Source organism: Lagenorhynchus albirostris, chromosome 16 (assembly GCF_949774975.1).
Source record: "Lagenorhynchus albirostris chromosome 16, mLagAlb1.1, whole genome shotgun sequence".
Classification (NCBI taxonomy): domain Eukaryota; kingdom Metazoa; phylum Chordata; class Mammalia; order Artiodactyla; family Delphinidae; genus Lagenorhynchus; species Lagenorhynchus albirostris.
Window position 1 is genome coordinate 72,331,997 of NC_083110.1, and position 24,064 is coordinate 72,356,060.

A 24,064-nucleotide genomic window follows, 5' to 3' on the forward strand; every position below is an offset into this window, starting at 1 on the left:
AAGTTAGTCTGATAAACTTAAAAAAGAATAGCAGGAAGAATTCTGGAAAACTCAGATTTTTTTGATACTAACGTATTGTGTATCTTCCTGTTCTATTAAAGGATATTTCCCTAAAAACAAAAGAAATCTTCACCAACCTGGCTCCATTTTCAGAAGTTTCGGATGATGGAGAAAAGCGAGTGCTCAATTATGAGGCACTAAAGCAAAGACGATTTCCACCAGCAACAGAAAACTTCCTCTACCACCTAGCAGCCGCGGAACAAATGCTGAAAATCTGATGGTGGGACAGAATGTATCACTACTGATAACTGATCTAAAGCCCTAGCACCATGATTATCCATTAACTGTGTAAAATACTGGAAATAACAAAGAAAATGTTATATTTTTAATGATTTATTTGAAAGCATTGCAATTTGACCTGAAAAAGCACTGAAACACATACGAAAACACTTCCGATTTCCTCCTATCTGATTAATTTCACGCCTACTCTCAATGTTTACAAAGTGCTGTAACCACCTATATATATAACATTATAAAACAGCCTGATGTCCTGGAGTTAAGAGCAGAACAGCTCTGTCAAGTTCTCCTGCAAGTCACAGCAAATCCGAAAGCCTTCATTATTATAAGTTCCAGTTTGTCTCAGTGTGTAACCACAAACTAATGGTTTATTTTCAGAAAGCTGCCTGAAATTGTGCTTTGTATTCTTCTAGGAAGAACTTTAATTCCTCATGAGGAACTCTACTTTGAGCCAAACTACTAAGTTTTCTGCAGAACCGTCTAGAAGATCATTCAAAAGACCCTGCAGTTGCACTTTCTTGTAAAAGAATTTTTTTTTCCTTAGCCTTTGAACATTTTGCCTATAGTATGAGGGTTCTGCATAGATTTTATACTGGAGTAGACAACTTAATAATCCATATTTATACTGTTGCAGAGGTAAGCATTTGGCAAACTTAAGCCATTAGTACTCTTTAATTAACCCAGTTGCTAGCAATATTCTTTTGAAAAAGATGCCAGTCCTTATGTAGTAGAGTAAAAGAAGAAAGCCCATTTGGAATATAAATGTCTCTATGGCTGAAACAGCAGCCTTATGTAATTGGTGAGAGAGTGTGAGAATTAACTTCTTGTAAAGGCCAAAACCAGAGAATGTCTTCAAACAACATCAGTAAAAATAATTTGGCCACGTATGAAGATAACCGTTCTTTGTTTAGTTAGGTAACTTTTTCATAATTGGAGACCTAAAAATTGCAAAATAAGCATGGGGGTCTAAATTATGTTCTTATTATATGTGTTCATATTCATTATGAAAGGTTATTTTTCACTCAGTACTGTTGTCCTTAGAAATCTTACCCAGAAAAATGTTTGCAAAAAAGCTTGTCTTTATTGGATCGTTCATTTATTCCCGGTGTTAGACATTTGTTAGGGAAAAAATTTTAAAAATAGCCCCTCCTTGGGTGGGGGCAGGGGAGGATTTGAAATGAGATGATGTTTACTGAGGCCAACAATTGAAAATTAAATCTGCACTTTATGAGAATGAATACTAACATCATTTTTGCCCGTGTTTTTTTTGTATTACTCTATTAGCTAATGATCAAAGTTGTTAAAATGACAAATTTATGATACAGAAATAAAATATTTTGATACTCGGCAGTTTTAGGCATATGAAAAATTGTGCCCTCTTTCTCTAATTCTCCCCACCCCAAACAAACAAAAGAAAAAACCCTTTTTTAAAAGTCAGCTGCAAACCCACCGGGGAATTATCCAAAGACCGATTTGAAAGTTAGGCAATCTGGTTCCTTCCACCACTGGCTCAGCCCTTCTCTCTCTGCCCGGCCCTCCTCCACCCCGCACTTCCTGGAGCTGACTGTAAGGTCCAAGTGCCTTCTCTGAAAAGATGCTCTCACATTACTACTCAGTTATCTGTCAGTGGCTGAACCTCCACTTGGAGCCGTTGCACATTTTGTTAAGTTTGTTCAGTATAAGCCTGTGGCTACATGGAGCTGAATGATACATCACTTTTACTGATTTTGTCCTTTTAGGCTGTTGTGAAACATCTTTTACCCAATTTGGAGATAACCATCATTGTGGCCTAGGGAAAACTGAAAGCCACAGGTGCATTCTTAGATGACTTGGGGCAGGGTGTGTTGGAAACAGCCCTCCATGCAGTACGCCTACGTTTGGGTACCTACTCTACACCGTGGACTGCGTATCCTGGGGCTTCCTTGATGCCCAAGACAAGAGTTCCTGCTGTCAAGGTGCACAGTCTATGGGCACATAGCTTCAGCAAACGGGATTGCACGTGGTGTGGCACGTGCTAGGCATGATACGAGCACTATGGGAGCACATTGGAAGGGCACCTAGTTCAGTTCTGTGAATCCTGGAAGGCTTCCTGGAGAAGAGTGATTGACGTCCAAGTCAGACCTGAAGCACAGGGAGGAGTTAGCCCAGAACAGAGGGAACAGCTGGTGGGAAGGCCAGAGAAGAGAGACCACAGCATACCTGAGGAACTGGATGTCAGTCCAGAGTGAGGAGAGGGAGTGGCAAGAGATGAATAAGGTAAAGGCTCCCGCCTGCCATGGCGAGGAATTTGGACTTGATCCTGATGTACTGGGAAGCCATTTAAGGCTTTTAAGCAGGTGTGGTTTCGAAGAGCGGGCTGGAGATGGACTGATGAGCGACACCAGCAGGGGATATGCTGTTGGGCCGGGCAGTGGACGCGGAGGGGTGAGTTCTAGAGACTTAACAGACTCAGCCCAATAGTGCTGAATGGGGTGGGGCGATGGGGGAGTAAGGCCGGGGCCAGTGATCCTGTCTGACGAAACTGGTACGCGGTGGTGCCGTTCCCTGAGGTTGGGAGGGGAAGATGGTCTCAAGTGGACATCCAGATGGCGAAGCGCAGGGGGCCACTGGACGTGGGCCTGTTGGGCAGGGGAGAGCAAGCCCCACGACAGGCCCGCACAGGGGGCAGTGGCAGTATGGCCAGCATCTGGGGGGGCACGGATGACGGCAGTCTCAGCAGTGGAGGGCGGGGTGGAAACAGTGAGGGTAGAAAACTCTCTGAAAAAGTCCGGCTACAGAGGGGGGGTTTTGCTTTTTGCATGAGGCAGGTGACTCAAGCAGTTGAAATGCTACGGAGAAGGAGCAGAGCGGGGAGGCTGGAGCCAGAGGGGCAGAGGAGGCCGCAGAGCAAAGGCCCTGAGCAAACAGGAAGGGTCGGGCTCAAGCCCAGGGCACAGCTGACTTTGCACGGAGGAGGGGAGGCTGACGTGTGTGGAGGGAGGTCAGCAGGTCTGGAGCCAGGAGGCCAATAGCCTTGGCTTTCACAGTGGAGGAGGAGACAGGGTCACCTGCCAGTGAGGAGAGAGAAGCAGCTGGGCAGCAGCTGGCAAAGATTTTAAGCAGCTGTCTAACAGGAGTAAGCTGAGAAGGGACACAGGATTGCTTTGGGGGTTGGAGGCCTTCATTGGCTCCCCACATGTACACCTCGAGATGGGCCATCAGTTTAATGCCTGTGCCTTGGGCACGTGGGCATTGGTGGACCTTTCTCCTTCGTTTTCCAATACTCAACTTTAGAAAAGTTTACTAGTAAGTTCACAGTATCCTTTCACAGGCTGACGAATAGAAAACTGAATCTTACATCACACATTCATCCCCTCAGCAACCCCGTGTGGTGGGTTAGACAGGACAGCCCCCGTTTCTCTCCTTTCACCCAAGCTTGTTTAACCCTAGGCACGATCAGCTTCAAAACAGTCTTGGCGTGCGTGATCGGAAGCCATCCTGTTGGTGCAGACACCTCTGGGGGTTCCAGGACACTCCTGGCAGGGTTGTCCACACTGAAACCTTGGAGGAAGGTTTTCACGCAGGTACCAAACAAATTCACTTAAAACTCACCCCTACACCCCTCTGTTATAGAAGAGTTCTGTTTCTTCTGTTGCAGACTGAATTTCCTTTTCAAGCTCACTGCACTGTATCTAAAACACAAAGTTAAATTCTTAATATTCACATTAAGACGTCTTCTTGCCTTAGAAGCCAAGTTTAAAAAAAAAAAAAACACAATTTCAGAAAGCATCTATTTCATATAACCTTTTCAATGATGTCTAATCTATAACAAAGAAACATTAACCTAACTTCTTAAAAACTTTCTTATGGAAAATTTCAAATATAAACAAATGCTGTGGCCCATGTAATGTCCAAGGAGGTGCCCTGGGCAGGGGCCTGGCAGAATCCCTCTTAGCCTTGGGCTCTCTCTGCAAACCACCCTAGGCAGGACAGGACCACCATTCGGCTACGTCATGCCCACCTTGGACCAACAAGGTATTTTAAAAGTCCAGCAAATGCCAAGACTTGCTTGGCAGGGTTTGGGGACAGGGGGGTGACAGCCAAGAAATGCTAGAAATTGATATCTGCTACATCAGTAACGTCCTTGATACCAGCAACAAGGCTCTGCAGAGGTACTATGATCATCATCTGTCTTTAATAGAAACAGCCTCAGAGAGTTTAAGCAGATTGACCAGGGTCATGGAAGAGCTGGGAATCTGAGTCTAGGCAGTCTGACGCACCATAGATCATCACGGTCTATAGAACAGCAGCCACTAGCTGCACGTGAGCACGTAAGATTAAATTAAACTAGATTAAAATTTCAGTTCTTTAGTCACACTAGCCACGTTTCAAGCGCTCAACAGCCGCATGTGATAAGCGGCTACACACACTGGACAACACAGATATAAAACATTTCCATCACTGCGGAAAGTTCCATTGGGTGGGGTGTCGCTATAGTATATTATGAAGTATTTAAAATATCTCAAAGGTTTTTTTTTAACGTCCCAGAAACATGCTTCAGATATACAGTTAATAAACACAGAATCCAAAACTGTACAAGTGACCTGGGAGATGGGATTATGCATAAATAATGTTACTTTGTTTTATACTTTTGAAAATTTCGCAGATTTTTTAGGAGAATAATTTATTTCACTCTGATAACGAGGGGAAGAAAGAGATATATATTCTTAGAGGAAGTTGAAGGGGGACACTTACCCGTCCAATCTGTGGGAATACACTAAAAGAAACCGGCACCATGAGTCCCATGACAAGGATAGTACAAGAAAGCTTTAGGGTCCACAGTGACCACGGATACTGCAGGAAAAACTGGGTCCTGTAAGAGACAAGGCACCAGGGCTTTTTTTAGAGGCCGGCCCTCTGCTCGAATGGTGTCCAATTGTCTTGCCAGCAGCTGCAGGCCCAGACTTGGTTCCCACTTGCCCCACAAACTGGCGATACTAGCAGCTGCACCCACAGAGCACTCACTACACGTCAGGCCCGGGTCAAGCACTTCACACGCATTTGCTCATTAGATCCTCCCATGACCCTGTGAGGTTTGTGTTATCATCATACCCTTCACACGAACAAGAGGCTGCAGCCACAGACCGTGTAAGTCCCTTGTCAAAAATCTCCAAATTCTTAAAAGTGAGAGGTCAGATTCTAGAGCCTGTGCTCTCCCCTGGGCTACACTGACACGGATGTGACATTCTGACCATGACCTCTGAGAGTGTGGGAAGAAGGTGCAAGAAGCCCAGCCTGGGAGTCAGAGACCTGGGGTCCTGGGGTCCGGCTGGGGCTCGGCCACTGACAGACTGTGTGCTCTTGGGCAAGTCACTTTCCCCTTCTGAGCCTTGAGTTTTTTCATATGCAAAATGAAGGGTTGAGTCGGAAGAGCCAAGGTGGTCACTCCAGCTTGGACACCATCACAGCTGTGGGATGACATGAGGTCCTTCCAGGCATGAGGACCATCTCTCCTCACCAGACAGCGGGTGCCACTGTGCAGGCCTCAGGGGACGAACCGCAGGACCCCAGCTTTTCCAGAAGCCCCCACTCTGAGGCCAGCCAGAGAGGTTCAGGAAGACCCCAACCCAACAGAAGTCCCCACACCCACCTAGCTGGATCAACCACGGGAAGTAACAGTTGCCTCTGCCCAGGACACTGCTACTTCCTGAAATGTGCTCCTTGTGTGGTCCTAGCAGGGACTTCCAAGCTCACCACCTGGACAGAGCAGACTGGTTCAGCACCAGACAGGTGACCCCTCTTGGGCCAACAGAATCCTTCCTTGGGAGTTTGTGAACTGAGTGGAAGACATTCCCTGCCCCTAAACCCCCAGGGTTTGCTGTGTTTTTCTCTCTCATCAGGACATTGTGAGGATATGAGCTGGGAGGTGGCTACAGTCACGTCCCTCAACACGAAGAAGCCAGTGTGTGGTGGGAGAGAAGGAAGACAGCACCCACGAAGGAGAAGAGAGGACCATCCTACACCAGAGCTTCTGATCGGCTGCCACAGGCAACGTACCCTGACCGTACCCAATATCTAAACCAACGCAGCTCCCTTCTGCCCTAAGCTACTCACTGCAAGTGGGGCCTCTCATACTGGCTGATCCCAGGCTCTCCTCCTAATAGGCCATGTCTCGCTTCTCAAAAGGGATGGCAGTCTACTGATTCTGGGCCACTTAAGCTAATTTAACACATGCTTGGAATGAAGGGGGAAAAAGAGGCTTGAGCAATATTCATAGCATATCAGAGCTGGGAGAACCCGCAAATCATCCACACTCATCATTCTAGAAGCGAGGAATTGAGCCTCAGCAGGTGCCGGGACATGCCCAGGAGCAGATGTAACTGAGGACAGGGCCTGGGCGAGATTCCAGGTTTGCTGGAATGTGCACATCGGGATTTGCACATCTGCCCTCAATCAATCCTACTATCTTAACTGTGATGAAGCGTGTTTAGAAGGAAGATTCCTGAAGCAACTTATTCCCACCTCTCCAACCAGGTTCAGTACTTGACGAGTTTTATACAATTTTGATTGTTAAAATGTTTATTCCTACCCGGGGAGATGAGCGTACCTCTTACCTTTTAAAAAAGTATGAGAAGACTTCAGGGATAAAAGCTGAGGTCCCAAACAGCACAACTCTGGATGTTGCTGTGTCTTTAACGGCCTAGTGGAAATGAAAAGAAAGCAGCTTAGCACGTGGAGTGAGACAGTTACCAGGCATCTTGCAACTCACGACAGAGGCCGGCAAACAGCGGCTCTCCCTTCTCTCTTAGAAAAACAATGCACGTGCAAAAGGTGAAGGCAGCGCCTGACGTGCACACGTACAGAGGATGCCTGGGGTTGGTGCCAGAGGAACCAGAGACGGGATTTACCTCCCTGACTCCACAGTGGTCTCCATCACTCCCCCAAACCACCCCAAATAAAATACCAAGCACAAGCAAAGGCAGCTTACGGACAAATCCTTACTTAGAACCAGATGGCAGTCCGTTTGATGGAAATGCTGGACTGGACTTGCCACTGAGGACCGCTCCATGTTTTCCTTCCAGTCCAGGACTCTGCCACTGGCCTTCCTCTCCTGAACAGACCCCCCAAGTTATTCCCACCCCTTCCAGTGGAGGAAGGCCGGCTCCGAGTGCACTGGTGTGGCATCACACCCACATGTAACATGAATATGTCTTCCTGTATGCACCCATCTTTTGCTTGTGTAATTAACAACGTGCTATAAAATTTTATTTTGCGTAAACACGTATGTATATTTCCTACCATGTTGTCATCTTTTCTAGAATATACGTTACTCTCTATATTGAACATTTAAACATATGATTGACTGTACGGGTTACATGCACAAAATCATGTGTACTCAAGAGCAATGGCAGAGACTTTCAAGGGAAATTTCTGACTATAGATGACACTTGCATGTGAACTTCAGAACCCAAGCCCTGGATAAGACACAGCTCCACACACAGCACCGCTCAGCGTAAGATGGACAGGCACTCTCCCCACCATTCCCTCCCCTGAACTCTGTTCTGTGCACTTCTGTCCTCCCATAACCCCATGACCCTGTGACCCTGGGGCTACAGCCCGCTGTCTGGGCTCCTCTGCTGTACCCAGCAGGCCTGTTCTCTGCTTAGGACACTAACGCTCAGCTCACCCGATCCTCTGCGGGAATGTCCTTCCCCCACGAGGACAGAGGGCGCCAAGAAGGGTGGCTTTTAAAATAAACTTTCAGGAATACAAGATAAAGTTGTTTGACTCCAGGAGGAGAAAAGTGGCTGCGGAGCATGCTGTGTTTCAACGTCAGTGAGGCGAGGCCAGCCTCGCTCCATTTGTCTCGTGTGGAAGAGAAGACATTCCAAACCAGACACCGGTCATGAGGAGACACTGCAAGACGCGTGACAGCTTGCAACTGAGTAGCTGACAAGGCCAGGCCAAGGAAAACAGCACGGACTAGGCTCCTGAAATCTGATCAAAGGTGCCCTATTACAATCAGATATTGCTGGTTACGCAGTTTCTGAAATTTTAGCCAAAGAAAATAAACCTTTCGGTGACAGGGAAGTGATAAAAGAATGCTTACGCACGGTCGCAGACACTTTATTCTTAAGAGAAAGATAAACACTTAAAAAAGAGCAGACCATCAAACCTTTCTTTTACCCTAAATTGGCCTTCATGCAAAAAAGGAAGTTTCTCTCGATGAACTGGGCTAGATAAGTGGGTAGCTAGCAGGGCCCGAGGCTGCCTCCCCGCCCCCAGCCCCTGGAGAAGAGGGATGCTGACTGGTAAGGGTGTGGGTCTCCAGAGCCCAGCACAGCGCCCAGCAGGGAGGAGGTGCTGAGGAACAACTTGTAGATTAAACATTTGCTGTCACTCTTCTCTCCAGCTCTGTGAACAGTTCACAACGATACCCATGCCCTGCACTTAAATTTGAGTTGAAGAGAAATGCAAACATATATCCACACGAAGAGTCGTACATAAATGGTCAGAGCAGCATCACATGTAATAGCCAAAAACTGGACACAATCCCAGTATCTATTGCCTGGGGAGTGGACAAGCAAAACGTGGTACAGCCATACAATGGAACACTGCTCAGCAATAAAAAGCCACACACTACTGATGCCTTAAAAGTTGGACGGACCTCAAAAGTCAAAGAACCCCTACACAAAAATACTGTATGATTCACTTGTATGAAACTTCTAGAAAAGGTAAAACTATGATGATATAAAGCAGATCAGTGGACTTCCCTGGTGGCACAGTGGTTAAGAATCCGCCTGCCAATGCAGGGGACACAGGTTCGAGCCCTGGTCTGGAAAGATCCCACATGCCATGGAGCAACTAAGCCCGTGCGCCACAACTACTGAGCCTGCACTTGAGAGCCCGTGAGCCACAACTACTGAAGCCCGCGTGCCTAGAGCCCGTGCTCTGCAACAAGAGAAGCCGCCGCAATGAGAAGCCCGTGCACCGCAACGGAGAGCAGCCCCCACGCGCCGCAACTAGAGAAAGCCCGCGTGCAGCAACGAAGACCCAACGCAGCCAGAAACAAATAAATAAATTTTAAAGCAGATCAGTGTTTTCCTGGGGTTGGGGCTGGGAGGGGGAGTGATGGTACATGGGCACATGAAAAATTTTTAGGGTGATGAAAATCTTCTAAAATTGGACTGTGGTGATGGTTGCACAACTGTTTGAATTTACTAAAATTCATGAAACTGTACTCTTACAATGAATTTTATACTATGTAAATTTCTCCTCAAGCTATTTAAAGATGTCTCTTTAGGGTGATTCTTTTTTTGTTTTGAATTTTATTTTATTTATTTTTTATACAGCAGGTTCTTATTAGTTATCTATTTTATACATATTAGTGTATACATGTCAATCCCAATCTCCCAATTCATCCCACCACTACCCACCACCACCACTTTCCCCCCTTGGTGTCCATACGTTTGTGCTCTACATCTGTGTCTCTATTTCTGCCCTGCAAACTGGTCCACCTGTACCATTTTTCTAGATCCCACATATATGCGTTAACATACAATATTTGTTTTTCTCTTTCTGACTTACTCTGTGTGACAGTCTCCAAGTCCATCCACGTCTCTACAAATGACCCAATTTCGTTCCTTTTTATGGCTGAGTAATATTCCATTGTATACATGTGCCACATCTTCTTCATCCATTCATCTCTTGATGGGCATTTAGGTTGCTTCCATGTCCTGGCTATTGTAAATAGTGCTGCAATGAACACTGGGGTGCATGTGTCTTTTTCAATTATGGTATTCTCTGGGTATATGCCCAGTAGTGGGATTGCTGGATCATGTGGTAATTCTATTTGTAGTTTTTTAAGGAACCTCCATACTGTTCTCCATAGTGGCTGTATCAATTTACATTCCCACCAACAGTGCAAGAGGGTTCCCTTTTCTCCACACCCTCTCCAGCATTTGTTGTTTGTAGCCTGTAACTGATTTCTAATCTCATAGCATTGTGGCCGGAAAAGATGCTTGACATGATTTCAATTTTCTTAAATTTACCGTGGCTTGATTTGTGATCCAGGATGTGACCTATCCTGGAGAATGTTCCGTGTGCACTTGAGAAGCAAGTGTAATCTGCTGTTTTTGGATGGAATGTCCTATAAATATCAATTAAATCTATCTGGTCTATTGTATCATTTAAAGCTTCTGTTTCCTCATTAATTTTCTGTCTGAATGATCTGTCCACTGGTGTAAGTGAGGTGTTAAAGTCCCCCACTATTATTGTGTTACTCTTGATTTCCTCTTTTATAGCTGTTAGCAGTTGCCTTACGTATTGAGGTGCTCCTATGTTGGGTGCATATATAATTGTTATATCTTCTTCTTGGATTGATCCCTTGATCATTATGTACTGTCCTTCCCTGTCTCTTGTAACATTCTTTATTTTAAAGTCTACTTTATCTTATATGAGCACTGCTACTCCAGCTTTCTTCTGATTTCCATTTGCATGGAATATCTTTTTCCATCCCCTCACTTTCAGTCTGTATGTGTCCTTATGTCTGAAGTGGGTCTCTTGTAGACAGCATATATATGGGTCTCTTTTTTTGGTATTCATTCAGCGAGCCTGTGTCTTTTGGTTGGAGCACTTAATCCATTCACATTGAAGGTAATTATTTATTTATTTATTCATTTTTTTGCAGTACGCGGGCCTCTCACTGTTGTGGCCTCTCCCATTGCGGAGCACAGGCTCCAGACACACAGGCCCAGTGGCCATGGCTCACGGGCCCAGCCACTCTGTGGCATGTGGGATCTTCCCAGACTGGGGCATGAACCCGTGTCCCCTGCATTGGCAGGCAGACTCTCAACCACTGCGCCACCAGGGAAGCCCTGAAGGTAATTATTGATATGTATGTTCCTATTACCATTTTCTTAATTGTTATGGGTTTATTTTTGTAGGTCCTTTTCTTCTCTTGTGTTTCCTACTTAGAGAATTTCCTTTAGCATTTGTTGTAGAGCTGGTTTGGAGGTGCTGAATTGTCTTAGCTTTTGCTTGTCTGTAAAGCTTTTGATTTCTCCGTCGAGTCTGAATGAGGTCCTTGCTGGGCAGCGTAATCTTGGTTGTAGGTTCTTCCCTTTCATCACTTTCAGTATATCATGCCACTCCCTTCTGGCTTGTAGAGTTTCTGCTGAGAAATCAGCTGTTAACCTTATGGGAGTTCCTCTGTATGTTATTTGTTGTTTTTCCCTTGTTGCTTTCAATAATTTTTCTTTAATTTTTGTCAATTTGATTACTATGTGTCTCAGTGTGTTTCTCCTTGAGTTTCTCCTGCCTGGGACTCTCTGCGCTTCCTGGACTTGGGTGGCTATTTCCTTTCCCATATTAGGGAAGTTTTCAACTATAATCTCTTCAAATCTCTTTCTCGGGTCCTTTCTCTCTCTCTTCTCCTTCTGGGACCCCTATCATGCGAATGTTGTTGCGTTTAATGTTGTCCCAGAGGTCTCTTAGGCTGTCTTCATTTCTTTTCATTCTTTTTTCTTTATTCTGTTCCGCAGCAGTGAATTCCACCATTCTGTCTTCCAGGTCACTTATCCATTCTTCTGCCTCAGTTATTCTGCTATTGATTCCTTCTAGTGTAGTTTTCATTTCAGTTATTGTATTGTTCATCTCTGCTTGTTTGTTCTCTAATTCTTCTAGGTATTTGTTCTTTAATTCTTCTAGGTCTTTGTTAAACATTTCTTGCATCTTCTCCATCTTTGCCTCCATTCTTTTTCCGAGGTCCTGGATCATCTTCACTATCATTATTCTGAATTCGTTTTCTGGAAGATTGCCTATCTCCACTACATTTAGTTGTTTTTCTGGGGTTTTATCTTGCTCCTTCATCTTGTACCAAGTCCTCTGCCTTTTCATTTTGTCTATATTTCTGTGAATGTGGTTTTCCTTCCACAGGCTGCAGAACTGTAGCTCTTCTTGCTTCTGCTGTCTGCCCTCTGGTGGACCCTTTAGGGTGGATTCTTAAACATAGAACCTTCATTTCCAAAACAAGGTATTTTATTTCTGGCAGCAATTTCTCTCCTGTTACTTGCAATTATGATGTCCCTGTTGTAACTCATTTAGAAAGGCGGCCACTATTTCCAGACCTACTATTAGACGGGCTGGTGGGAATACTGTAGCACGTATCCAGTGGTTTACAATTCAGCTCTGTAAATCGGTGACAGGATTTAGAGTAACATGTTTCATGAGCCAAATAATGATGTACTTACTGATCAACTGAGAGGCCATCTTATCTGACCGCCTCTCCCACCAGCATTCTGGGCGGAAGGAGGTCCAGCTGGCTCAGGGAGCCCCCTTGAACGCAGACACTGTGAGAGGCCCAGCTACTCTCTTTGCTTTGTGTGCAACTGCCTCACGTGACAGTTCTTCAGCTAAAGTCACTTCACTGAGATCAAAAAAGATCTCACTTCCCAAAAGGTATTTTTTTTTTTAAAGTCTATACCCCAAATGAAACCATAGACTACTGCAGGTTCTTTGAGCTGAATGCAGACAGAAGCTACTGTGTTGGATTGAGCAAAAGAGTAAACTATTTAACAATAAGAAGTCTTAGAAATGGAGGCCTTTTAGAGGAGTTTTAGGTCAGAGCATTGGATTTCCTCAGGCCATTCTTGAGAGCAGACTGGTCCTTAAAGATGAAGACTCTAAGAAAATCCACTGGGAGGTGGACACGGAGGGCTTCTCTTAAACCCAGAGACATGTGCACTGACTTCCCCGAGTACAGAGCAGGCTGGGAGGGCAGATGCTGAGCTTGGAGGACAAGATCTCACCTTCAGACAGGGGCCAAACATTTGGTGGACATCCATCTGTGACCCATCTTAGGGGTCAGTTTGGCTGGGATGTAGTTCCCAGGTATTTAATCAAACACAACCGAGGTGTTGCTGTGGGGGTGTTTTGTAGATGTGATTAACATCTACAATCAGTTGACTTTAAGTAAAGGAGATTGATTACCCTCCACAGGGTGGATGGACCTCATGCAATCAGTTGGAAAGCCTTCAGAGCAAAATCTGAGGTTTCCCAAAGAAGAAATTCTGCCTCAAGACTACAGCATCAGCTCCTGACTTTCCAGCTTTCAGGCCTGCCCTACACATTCCCAGTGCAAAAACTGCACAAGCCAATTATTTAAAATAAATGTCTTACTATATATATAGATAGGTGATAGATAGATAGGCAGATATCCTATTGGTTCTGTTTCTCTGGAGAACCCAGACTAATGCATCACCTTTTAAACATCAGGGTGGGGCTTCCCTAGTTGCACAGTGGTTAAGAATCCACTTGCCAATGCAGGGGACACGGGTTCGAGCCCTGGTCCAGGAAGATCCCACATGCCGCGGAGCAGCTAAGCCTGTACGCCACAACTACTGAGCCTGCGCTCTAGAGCCCGCAAGCCACAACTACTGAGCCCTCATGCCACAGCTACTGAAGCCCACGCACCTAGAGCCTGTGCTCCACAACAAGAGAAGCTACCGCAATGAGAAGCCTGTGCACCACAGAGAAGAGTAGCCCCCGCTCATCACAACTAGAGAAAGTCCACGCGCATCAACGAAGACCCAACACAGCCAAAAATAAAAAATAAATAAAATAAATAAATTTATAAAAAGAAAAAGATCTTACTGCAGAGAACAGATTAAAAATTTTTTTAAATTTAAAAAATAAACATCAGGGTACAAAATGTAAATTCTCTCTCTCAGCATCGTAAGAAAAGACAGATAACAAAAGGTTGAAGGGAGACATGAATTTGTTACCAGCTCTCAAACAGGCAATTCAATTTGTTGCCCAAAAGGCAAGCGGCTTACAGCTCCACCTCGTGTGTCCCCCTACCTTTGTCCCAGCTTTTCTGGAATAGCCTATGACACTGCCTTCCTTGTCCATGACCTCAATTCCTCGCAGGGGCTCCAAACTTCTCGATGCGACCACATTCATTCCACTGAGTTGGGCTGTGGATGTAAAGAAGAAAACACACAACAGAGAGATAAGTGTCGGTCCAATAAAGCAACGTCTTTTCAAGTGTCATGCCTGTTTCTTTGATGGTTGCGCTTCCTGATCCTCGGGTGCTACTGGGCCAACCAAGCTCTCCTCTGGGCTGTGGGGTAGGGTCAGAATTGCTGGGCTCTCAGTCTTGGATCCTGACCACAAACTAGCACCAGGTTCTGACACCCCGACAGGATTCCCGGAGAAACCCTGGGGTCCTTGAAATACGCCTACCTGCTTTGCTGAAGCTGTTTTTTTGTTTTTTTATGTTTCTTTAGCCGCGCCACGTGGCAAGTGGGATCTTAGTTCCCTGATCAGGGATCGAACCTGTGCCCCCTGCAGTGGAAGCGCAGTCTTAACCACTGGACCACTGCGGAAATCCCTACTGAAGCTGGTTTGACCAAGTTTCTGTAACATAATTTCCCAAAGTTTACCACTGACATAATTCTGCTAACTCTTCAAGCTGCTATGATTCCCAAACCCAAATGTGGAGCGTGAACTAGTGAACTTGCAGGCTGGCAAACTTAAAACAATTGGTTAATATCTCTGTCACTCCCTTGGAGTCAGACCACTGGGTTGGAATCCCCTAGACCACCACTTTCTCCCTGTGAAACCCCAGAAAACTTCCCTAACCTCCCCTTGACTCAGTCTCCTCATCTGTAAATGGGAATAATAACATTACCTACCCCTAAGTTGTTGTCAAGATTAAATGAAATAATACATGGACAGGGCTTGTACAGGGTCTTTCAAATGTAATTTGTGCTTCCAGGTTTGTGTTCACCCTTGGACAACTAAAGGAGTATCTACAGAGAAAGTGTCACCTCTCAAACCAAAGACCTAATTTGGGCCTGGGGGCACCGGCAAGATGCAAACAGCGGCCCTCATCAGCTACAGTGTGGCCCAGGGACTTGGGTATCCCCGAAGATGGAGGGAGGCTCCCTGCTTACCGAGAATGACGACAGGAATGACGTTTCTGCTCAAAATGCTATTCAGTGAAAATCTTACTTGGAGCAAACGAGGGAATAACTAGAAAATAGGAGAGAAAAATCATTACTGCACGGGACCAGCAGAGAGCAGCTAGTATCAACTTACTTCCTGTTACAGGTCAGACCCCTGCCAAGTGCTCTCCGTGTATTTCTTGTTTTAATTCCTGCAACACTGACATGTTCTCCCTGATCATCAGAGGAACTCTTGGAGACTTAAGAGAGGTAACAGAACTTGTCCAGAGTCACTAAGCCATTAAAAATTTGAGCCAAGATGTGAACCCAGGCTTACTGGACTCTGAAATCGACATTTTCTCCTATTAGTATCCTGACATCTAAAGCAATACACAATTTGTGTAACATGTTTATAAACATGAATAAATTTTTTTTTTTTTGGCCGTGCCGCGCTGCGTGTGGGATCTTAGTTTCCTGACCAGGAATCGAACCCACAGCTCCTGCAGTGGAAGCGCAGAGTCTTAACCACTGGCCCGCCAGGAAAGTCCCCTGAATTAATTTGTTTTTAAAGATAACAGTACTGAGCCCATGCCTAGAAACCTGGAACATAATCACACAATTTTGGGGCGACAGGATTACAGACGACTTTTATTTTCTTCCTTGTGTCTTAATCACACTTTCTATATTAAGTTAGAACGTAAAATTTTGATTCTGAGGAATAAAAGAGATTCGACAGATTTCTAAAATACACACTCCAAAAAAGGTGGATGAAGCAATCACTCCTGCTCCTACTAAGATACTCTCATGGGGGCGACGATCCTAGGGAAAAACAAAAGTTCATAGTTAGCAAATACCAGAGTTTTACCCAGGAAAGATAATTAAACACACAAAATCGCCAAAAGAAACAATATGAAATTGCATACCCTCTGGGCCTCATAATACTCACATAACTTGCATTTCCATTGACAATGTTGAAGACTGTACTGTACGTGTAGAAGGAAACCTGCAGGAAGACAGAGGCTAACATGTCACATTCTGGTTTCAAGCACAAAACATTCAATAATTATGAAATAGAAAGAGTTGCTACCTGAGGTAAAATCATGGACTTTAGACTTTTTACTGGCAGCATTGACAAAAATACCTGTAAAGAAAATAAAGCAGATACAGACTACTATATATATTATAAAATAAACAGATAAACAAGGACCTACTGTGTAGCACAGGAAACTAGATTCTATGTCCTGTAATAACCTACAATGGAAAAGAATCTGAAAAAGAATAGGTATATATGTATAACTGAATCACTTTGCTGTAACCCTGAAACACTGTAAATCAACTATACTCCAATTAAATAAATAAATAAAAAAGAAAATAAAGCAGAGTTGTGAGTGTCTGGGGGGAGGGAGGGCTCATGGAGCAAAGAACTTGCCCAGGGAGACGCAGACCTGAGACCCCAGGAGCAGGGAAAGTAGAGGAAGGTGCGATGCAGGGGGCTAGTGGGCAGTGGACAGGTGATGTTGGATGGGCACCCACGGGCACTGGGAGCCCCTGGGTGCCTCACAGTGGTCCCCATCTCCAGGCAACTGAGCAGGGCAGCTAAGAAGCAGCACCTGCAGGGGCAGAGGGGTGCTGTCACTTGGTGAGAGCACCTCATGAGAGCCAAGGTGGACGGCCTCGCTGGGGGCGATTCCGGTTTCCAGGGGAGGGCCTGAATGAAGGGGAGGGCTTGCGGGGAGAAGGTGACAGCCAGTGACATGGGCTTGTGCCAGGGAGCACATCTTAACTCATCGGTCTGCTCCACAGCACTTTGCACGTGCTAGGTGTTCAGAGAAAGGATTACCTATGACACTGTGGACCCTCAAGAGGCCCTGGTGCCCGGGGGGGAGATGTGGGAGTGGGGTGGGGAGTGGACAAGGGTCGGAGGTGCCGGGTCCTAACCATCTATCAGGCAGTCACGGGACAGAGGTCCAGAGATGGAGGACACCAGCCACTGAGCTTAGGAGATGGGGGGACATCTTCCTAAGCCCAGCTTCAGAGCGGTGAGCGGCAGCTTACTCACCATGGGCGCCGTGAAAGGCAGGAGAGCTGGCAAAAAAGACAAGAGGGTCAGTGACAGCAGAGTGGGTGGAAAACCACCCACCCAAAAACCTCTTCTCAGGCCGAATGAAGGCATGGACGTCAAAGGGTATTTTTTACACATGCTGTTTTGTTCCTAATAAAAATAATAGCTGTGCACGTGGCAGAACTTTAAATCAGTGCAGCAGAGCTAGATCTGACCAGGCTCCTGCCCAATGAAGGTAAGTGGTCCCTTATTCCAAGTCCTTGTTCGCCCTTTCACATGAATTCAATACATCTGTGACACTGGGACTTAGAATAAGACACATATACTTGCTCTTCATCCCTGCTCCTGGCACACAGCCTAAAATCCTTGAAATTTCCTAAGTGAGAGGGCGATAAAGGTGAAAGGAGTGTCTCTTATTCTTCATAACAAGCCCCTTTCAACCACACCTGAGATAATGTCAATGCAGTGACCCTGGGAAAGCACCTAAGGAAGGGGGCTGGTTGCCAGGGGAACCAAACACTTGACCAGAGGGAGGCAAGGTTTTCTAAAGGTCACAAACCACTCTGAAAATGAGAATCAACTCACCTGCAGGTCGAAAAGGACCAGGGATCAGCTTGCTACTGTCAGGATGCACTGTTGACTTCAGAAGGGTGAACACAAAGGTGAGTGTGATGTTTGGTTTTGTTACCTTAGGCTAAAAATTAGGACGGGGCAGAAACTTACGAGACTTCTCTTCCAAGCTTCTTGTACCTAAAAAGAGAAAAACCAGGCAATAGCTTTTAATGGTGGCTTAGCAGCCAATCTCCTCTACAGTCTCATTTCTGGTGCCATGTTTGCTCCACCTCTCACAGGCTGGAGGGCAAACTGCTCTCTACCACACGGACTGAACAAATCAAAACAAGTGAGTCAAATGAATCAAACGAATGAACTGACAGGAAGCAAAGAGAAGATCCACATGAAAATGACCAAAGCATTAAAAAGCCCCAAGTCTCTAACCGAGGAGAGGCCAACACCTAACTCGTCCCTCGGGCGAGTCCCTGAGCGCAGCAAGCCTCCCTGGCTCAGAGCAGAGTGAACTGTGTGCAGACCACGCCATTAGCCAAGTCACTTTTAACAGAGCCAGGCTGCGAGCTCAGAGGCCCCAACAAGTTCCCAGAAAAACCAAGTTAAATGTGTGAGCTTGGGCTTCCCTGGTGGCGCAGTGGTTGACAGTCCGTCTGCCAATGCAGGGGACACGGGTTCGTGCTCCGGTCCGGGAGGATCCCACATGCCGCGGAGCGGCTGGGCCCGTGAGCCATGGCTGCTGAGCCTGCGCGTCCGGAGCCTGTGCTCCGCAACGGGAGAGGTCACTACGGTGAGAGGCCCCCGTACCGCAAAAAAAAAAAAAGTGTGCGCTTTCCGCAGGCTGCCTTGAGGGACTGATGTCTGTGGCCTCCGGAAAGCCCCGTACACTGCAAGGTAGATAACAAACACTTGGTTTGAGTCTTTGGGCAGGACTATAACCTCGCTGCCTCCAGCAGGAAGTAGGTTCTGACTCTGGAGGCCTGCCTGAATTCTGGAATTTGCCATGGGGCTCCAGGAATCAGCTACAGAGAATCCTCACAACAGATATTGCAACTGCAAATATCTGTTGCACAGGAGGAACCCTATGCCTTTTCTTCTTAATACCAGTCCCTAACACTAGTAACTAATATTAATCTGGTTTACGAGAAGGAATCCTACCTACATTTAAAAAGCTAACCCAACTGGGCAGTGTTTACAATGGCAAAATCCCACCTGATTTCAGACCATGCAAGTCAAATCACCTAAAGGCAACCCCACTCAGCCTTGAGCCAGGCACACCTGGGAATAAGAGCCGTACCCTTTTGTCCTCCAGGTCACTTCCGGATGCATCTTCGTGTGTTAACAATAGCTGCCTTGATTTTTCTATTTTTTCCTATAATCGGAGATAAGGAAATCAAGCAATGATCTCAACACTGTTCCGATTTATCCACAGATTTAAGAAGCACAAGTTCACTCACATCTGATTTTAATTTTAAAGCAACGTGGAGCTAAGGCTCTGTACTCCCTGAGTTTCCATTAGATAGTCCTGTGTGTCATTCAGATTCAGACCACCCAGCTTTTTTTTTTAATTTTTATTTATTTATTTTTTGGCCACACCTCGCGGCACGTGGGATCTTAGTTCCCCAACCAGGGACTGAACCCGTGCCCCCTGCACTGGAAGCTCCTTAACCACTGGACCACCAGGGAAGTCCCCCACCCTGCGTCTTAGACAGCTCCAGCGGCTTACCCCACTGCTGCTGCCACCTGCCCCATCTCCTCCACCGGTTCCTCTCTGACTGTCACCATCCTCCTGGCTACACAGGTCAGAAACCTGGAAGTCCCTTCTCTCTCTCTCTCATACCCACATCTAATCAGTTCAGTCTTATTTTCTCTCTTCTTTTTTACTTAATCTGAGAAAAAAAATTAAACAAGGAAATTTAAAAAATGATTACATACAATCCCTTCACCCAGAATTAACAACTGTGAACATTCGGTTATATTTGTTTCTAATTTTTTCCCCAAAAAGATCCATCGCCCCCAGTCTCAATTTCCCCTCCATTCTATCAGAGGCGACCACTATTATGAATTCAAGGTATAAACTTCCAGTCCATTGTTTATATTTGTACGTACATGAATACATGTATCCATAAAACAAATATGTAGTTTTGGTTTTTTATGTTGTAATTTGCATAAATGCTGTACTATATGCATCTTGCTTTCTTTACAAAACATCATGCATACCATGCTTTTCCATTTAACATCACACATATCATATGTTTCCACTTCATATCATAGGTCGATCACCAGATCATCATTTTTAACAGCTAATCAGTATTCCACTGCATGAATATACTACATTATATTTCTCTATTTCCCTACCCATGGGCATTCAACTTGTTTCTTGTTTTTCTCTATTGTAAACAAGACTATATGGAACATTTGAGCACAAGGACAGGAGCATCCCTGTGGATCTGGCCCCGAGGGTCATTGCTGGTGACAGGGTCTCTCCTCCTCCTCATCCCTCAGCCACAGCTGGTTCAAACTCTCATCTTTTACTTGGACAGCTGAGCCATCCATCCCCGGAACTGCTCTCAGTCTGGTCCCTTCTGGTTACTCACCACCTGGCTAGGTACAAACCCCCCTTGTCTGAATGACACACAAGGACCTTCAAGAAGTGCCTGGTTCACCTGAATTAAAATAAAAGCCCCAGTAGGACTTCCGTGACAGTCCAGTGGCTAAGACTCCACGCTTCCACTGCAGGGGACACGGGTTCGATCCCTGGTCAGGGAACTAAGACCCCACATGCTGTGCAGCGCAGCAGAAAAAAAGGAAAACAAAACCCTAGTAACTGGGTGACCTGGCCCACCTGGCCCCCCCTCCCCCATTTTGCTTACAGTCCGCTCTTCCTGACATTTCCTCCCTGGCCCGCCCTCCCTCCCTCCCTGCCTTCTCTAAACAACCTCCCCCAATTCCTCGCTATACCTTTTGCCCTTAGAACCCTAGGTCAAGGTCTAAAACTAGCTTTGCCGGTCTGTCCTCCATTACCAGGGAGGTTTGTCTGGAGCCCCTTTGTTACTACCTGTTGAATAGACGTCTGCTTTTATGTACCACCCTTCCAATCCAACAAGCTCATTCGCAAGGAATAAAAACATGATAATATATATGGATTCTGTTATCTCAGCTGCTTTCAAAAGGGACACACCGTCTTCACGTTTCAGAATAAAATGTGAAATTCACTATCTCTGAAAACAAGAAAATACTTACAATTGAAACGACCAAATTTGTAGGATCCAATAATTCTGTCCACTGAAGAAATCTTTGAATAAAAGACTTAAGAGGGGCAAGAGCACCAGAGAGATTAATGGCAGCAGAGAAACCAAGATACATGGTAAATGGTAATAAGAGCAGTCGACATTATTTTTGAGAACCTAATAGGGCCTTCCTCTTGCAGCATCTCCTGGAATCCTCACAACAACCCCATCTTACAGGTGAGGCAACTGAGGCTTCCAAGGACTCACGAATCGATTCAAGGAAACCCAACCAGGAAATGACCCAATGGCCTGTGCTCTTAACCACTCCAATATCAAAGTGCTCTTGAGGGTTAAAAGCCCAGACTTTGGGGTCAAATGGGCCTATGTTGACACCCCACATATGACCTTGAAGCACTACCTAGAAAGGTCTCAGAATCTGTTTCTTCACCCTCCTGCAGTGGTTATAAGGCTTAACTCTAGTCATAAAGAACCAGACACCCCAGTGAAGGCTCAATAAAGGCAGTTCATGTATGAAGAAAGCAGGCATGGTTTGCTCCTAAAAGTCCCCAAATTTTGCAGTGGTTTCAGCTTTGATGCCTGGCTCTGCCAGGACACATTGAGTACCCTGTCCTTCCTCAACATCCCCACCTAAGAGAACCAGGCTAGGCTCTACTTTAGGTAAAGGCTGAAAGAGAACACTCTAGAACTGTACTGTCCAATTAGCCACATGTGGCCAGGCCAAATTGAGATGTGCTGTATGTGTAAAAACATACACGGGATTTCGAAGACTTCCTACAGAAAAGGAGGTAAAATACCTCACTCATAATTTTCTATATCGACGACATGTTGAAATGTTAATATTTATATCTGTTGGGCTAAATGCAATATATTATTAAAATTTAAATTTTAAAAGCCACGTTTTTTAATGTGGCTACTAGAAAATTTGGAATTACCTATGCATCTCCCATCCTATTTCTGCTGGACAGCGCCGCCCAGCCCCACTCTGAGATGGGGCCCAGGTTACTTTCCGGCCATGGCGGCTTCCCACAGCCCCGAGTCTCACTGTCCGGTGGCTGAGCCTACAGACTCGGGGAAGCTGGGGCCTCCTGGGAGGACCTGTTCCTCTCCAACCTGATGCCCAGCAACAGCTTAGGCAGCGGAAGGCAGACCCCTGAGTGGTGGGGAGTGACTCCTCAGTTCGTGCGATCTGCAGGGGGATACTGTGCGACCCTCGCTTGCGAGGCCTGGGGCAGAGGCCACGCACGGTAACAGCCATGGCCGTCGGCATCCGGCATGCTTGGGTTTCCTTCGTCCCCTCCCGGGGTCTGAAATGGGAAGGTGGGTGCTGCGACCACGTGGCCTGCCCAAGGTCACCGCGGCCAGCGGCGACTCCATGCCGCGCGGCCCACGCCCTCCCCGTCCCCAGACGCGCCAGGCCCGGGCCGTACTTGGCGTTCGGTGATCCAGAAGCGCACGTTGGGCTCCATGCGGGGTGCGGCGCTGCTGCACCCTAGGAGCCGCCCAGCCCCCGCGCTTCTTCCTCCAGGAGCCGCCCAGCCCCCGCGCTTCTTCCTCCAGCTGCTCCTCTTCCTGAGACCTACGAGCTGCCGGGAAAGGCCGCCGGCCCGGCGTGGAGGAGGAGCCGGGCGGCGAGCCCCGCCCCGGGCGCGCGCGCGTCCCCTTTCCCCGCTGCCGGGGCCGCGCGCCCGCCGCTCCTCGGCATCACGCGCCTGAAGTTCCGGCGCCCCGGGCCCCGCGCGCCTGCTGTTGCCGTGAGCCCGCCACTCCCACAGGTCAAGGCCTCCCACCCTTGCTCCGCCCTTTCGGGTAGCCTGGTCGCCTCCAGGCCTAGAGGGGTCACCTATGGAACCCCCGGATCACGGTACCTACCGCGAAGACCCGATCAGGTGGCGTGTGGCGCTTTCCACAGCCTCGCCCTGCGCTCCTGCAGCGTCCAACCACCGCCCCCCGCCCCCCAACCCCAGCACAGGCTTTTGGATATCACCCTCGAAAATCCCTTCAATTGCACCTAAAGTCCAGCGTACACGGGATCAGGGGTAGTGAGGACTCGCTAAATAATTTGCGTGGCCCAGTGAAAAATGAAAACGTGGCGCCCCTTATTAAAAAAAGACTGCGAATTTTCAAAAGTCGATATCAGAGCATTAAACCGAAACCCCGGGGCCCCTCTAAGTTAAGTGTCGGGCCCTGCCGCCAGCCCGTGAAGCTGGCCCTGATTTCAGTGCACTCTCTCTCTCTCTGCCCAAGGGTTTTTCCCCAGCGCCGGGGCAAATCCAGCTCCTCCTGTTGGATACCAGATCAGGTAGGGACCATCTGCAGAGAAAAACGTGCCTTCTTTCCGCCTTCCACCCCATCCCCCAGCACTGGCGGGGTGGGGGTTGTGTGTGTTTGTGGAAGACGTGTGGATGTTTAGGGTGTCCAGGGGGCTCCTCAGGAGTCCTGGGCTGGGGACCCAGCACCGTCCACTACTTGGTTGTGTGACCCTGGTCAAATCAGTATCTCCAAATCTACCTTCTCATCTGTAAAATGATGACAGCAATTGTACCTATTTTGTTTTTGTTGTGGATCCAATGAGATAAAACATGTAAAAGCCCTAACAGTGCTGGCTCAGTCTGGGCCACTTACAGGCAGCTGGCCTTTGCCCTCCCTTGCTTTGCCTTCCCCTCTGGGAACATGAAACCAGCTTATCAGAGGCCCATGTGGCCTCTCAGCTCCCACTTCTGCTCAGCTCACTTGGCTCACTTTTCCATAGGCTTCAAGACTTCATCTTGTCCTCCAGGAAGACTTCCTTGATGCCCATAGCTGGGTAAGGTGCCCCCTCCTCGCTGTTCCCCAGTGTTCTATGCCCCAGGAATGTATCTGTTGTACCACAGTTTAGCACACCTGTATTATCTTGCTGGCTCTCCCTGCAAGTATGTCACAGATCCAGCCCACCTGACCTGCTTCCCTCTCTGGACTGTCTAGCC

The 24,064-nt window shown here is 46.9% G+C and overlaps 2 protein-coding genes across 7 annotated transcripts in view; one reads left to right on the top strand and one right to left on the bottom strand.

Annotated features, from left to right (window-relative positions):
* DENND10 (DENN domain containing 10) overlaps window positions 1-1,535 on the top strand; it is a 39,372-nt gene extending 37,837 nt beyond the window's left edge. For 4 of the 5 annotated variants that reach the window (XM_060125851.1, XM_060125854.1, XM_060125849.1 and 1 more), the window contains one exon: window positions 102-1,535. In XM_060125851.1, coding sequence (XP_059981834.1) covers window positions 102-278 — 177 coding nt within the window. In that variant the 3' untranslated portion in view covers window positions 279-1,535. The remainder of the gene's footprint in view (window positions 1-101) is intronic. The other variant, XM_060125850.1, reaches the window with a different exon arrangement.
* Window positions 378-22,701, bottom strand: SFXN4 (sideroflexin 4). Of its 2 annotated transcripts, XM_060125855.1 has the most exons (15): window positions 22,625-22,701; window positions 22,529-22,592; window positions 21,094-21,159; window positions 19,148-19,222; window positions 18,010-18,036; window positions 17,872-17,926; window positions 17,284-17,309; window positions 16,312-16,365; window positions 16,171-16,227; window positions 15,978-16,043; window positions 15,234-15,312; window positions 14,137-14,252; window positions 6,891-6,976; window positions 5,032-5,149; window positions 378-3,968 (listed from the first exon to the last, which is right to left on the bottom strand). In XM_060125855.1, exons 2-15 carry the CDS (start codon window positions 22,565-22,567, stop codon window positions 3,891-3,893), a joined length of 942 nt encoding a protein of 313 aa, XP_059981838.1. In that variant the 5' UTR covers window positions 22,568-22,592; window positions 22,625-22,701; the 3' UTR covers window positions 378-3,890. The 2 variants fall into 2 exon arrangements, with proteins under 2 accessions (XP_059981838.1, XP_059981839.1); XM_060125856.1 differs by lacking the exon at window positions 22,625-22,701 and having other exon boundaries at window positions 22,529-22,620.
* Between the last annotated feature and the right edge of the window lie 1,363 nt (window positions 22,702-24,064).

What these genes read in the sequence shown, in the direction of transcription:
- SFXN4 (XM_060125855.1), bottom strand. Translation starts at nt 22,567, where the DNA reads ATGGAGCCCAACGTGCGCTTCTGGATCACCGAACGCCAA. An exon ending in TCAATGGAAATGCAAGTTAT is followed by an intron (nt 16,044 to 16,170) that starts GTGAGTATTATG and finishes GTTTTTCCCTAG; the next exon opens with GATCGTCGCCCCCATGAGAG. An exon ending in TTCTCATACTTTTTTAAAAG is followed by an intron (nt 5,150 to 6,890) that starts GTAAGAGGTACG and finishes TGTCTCTTACAG; the next exon opens with GACCCAGTTTTTCCTGCAGT.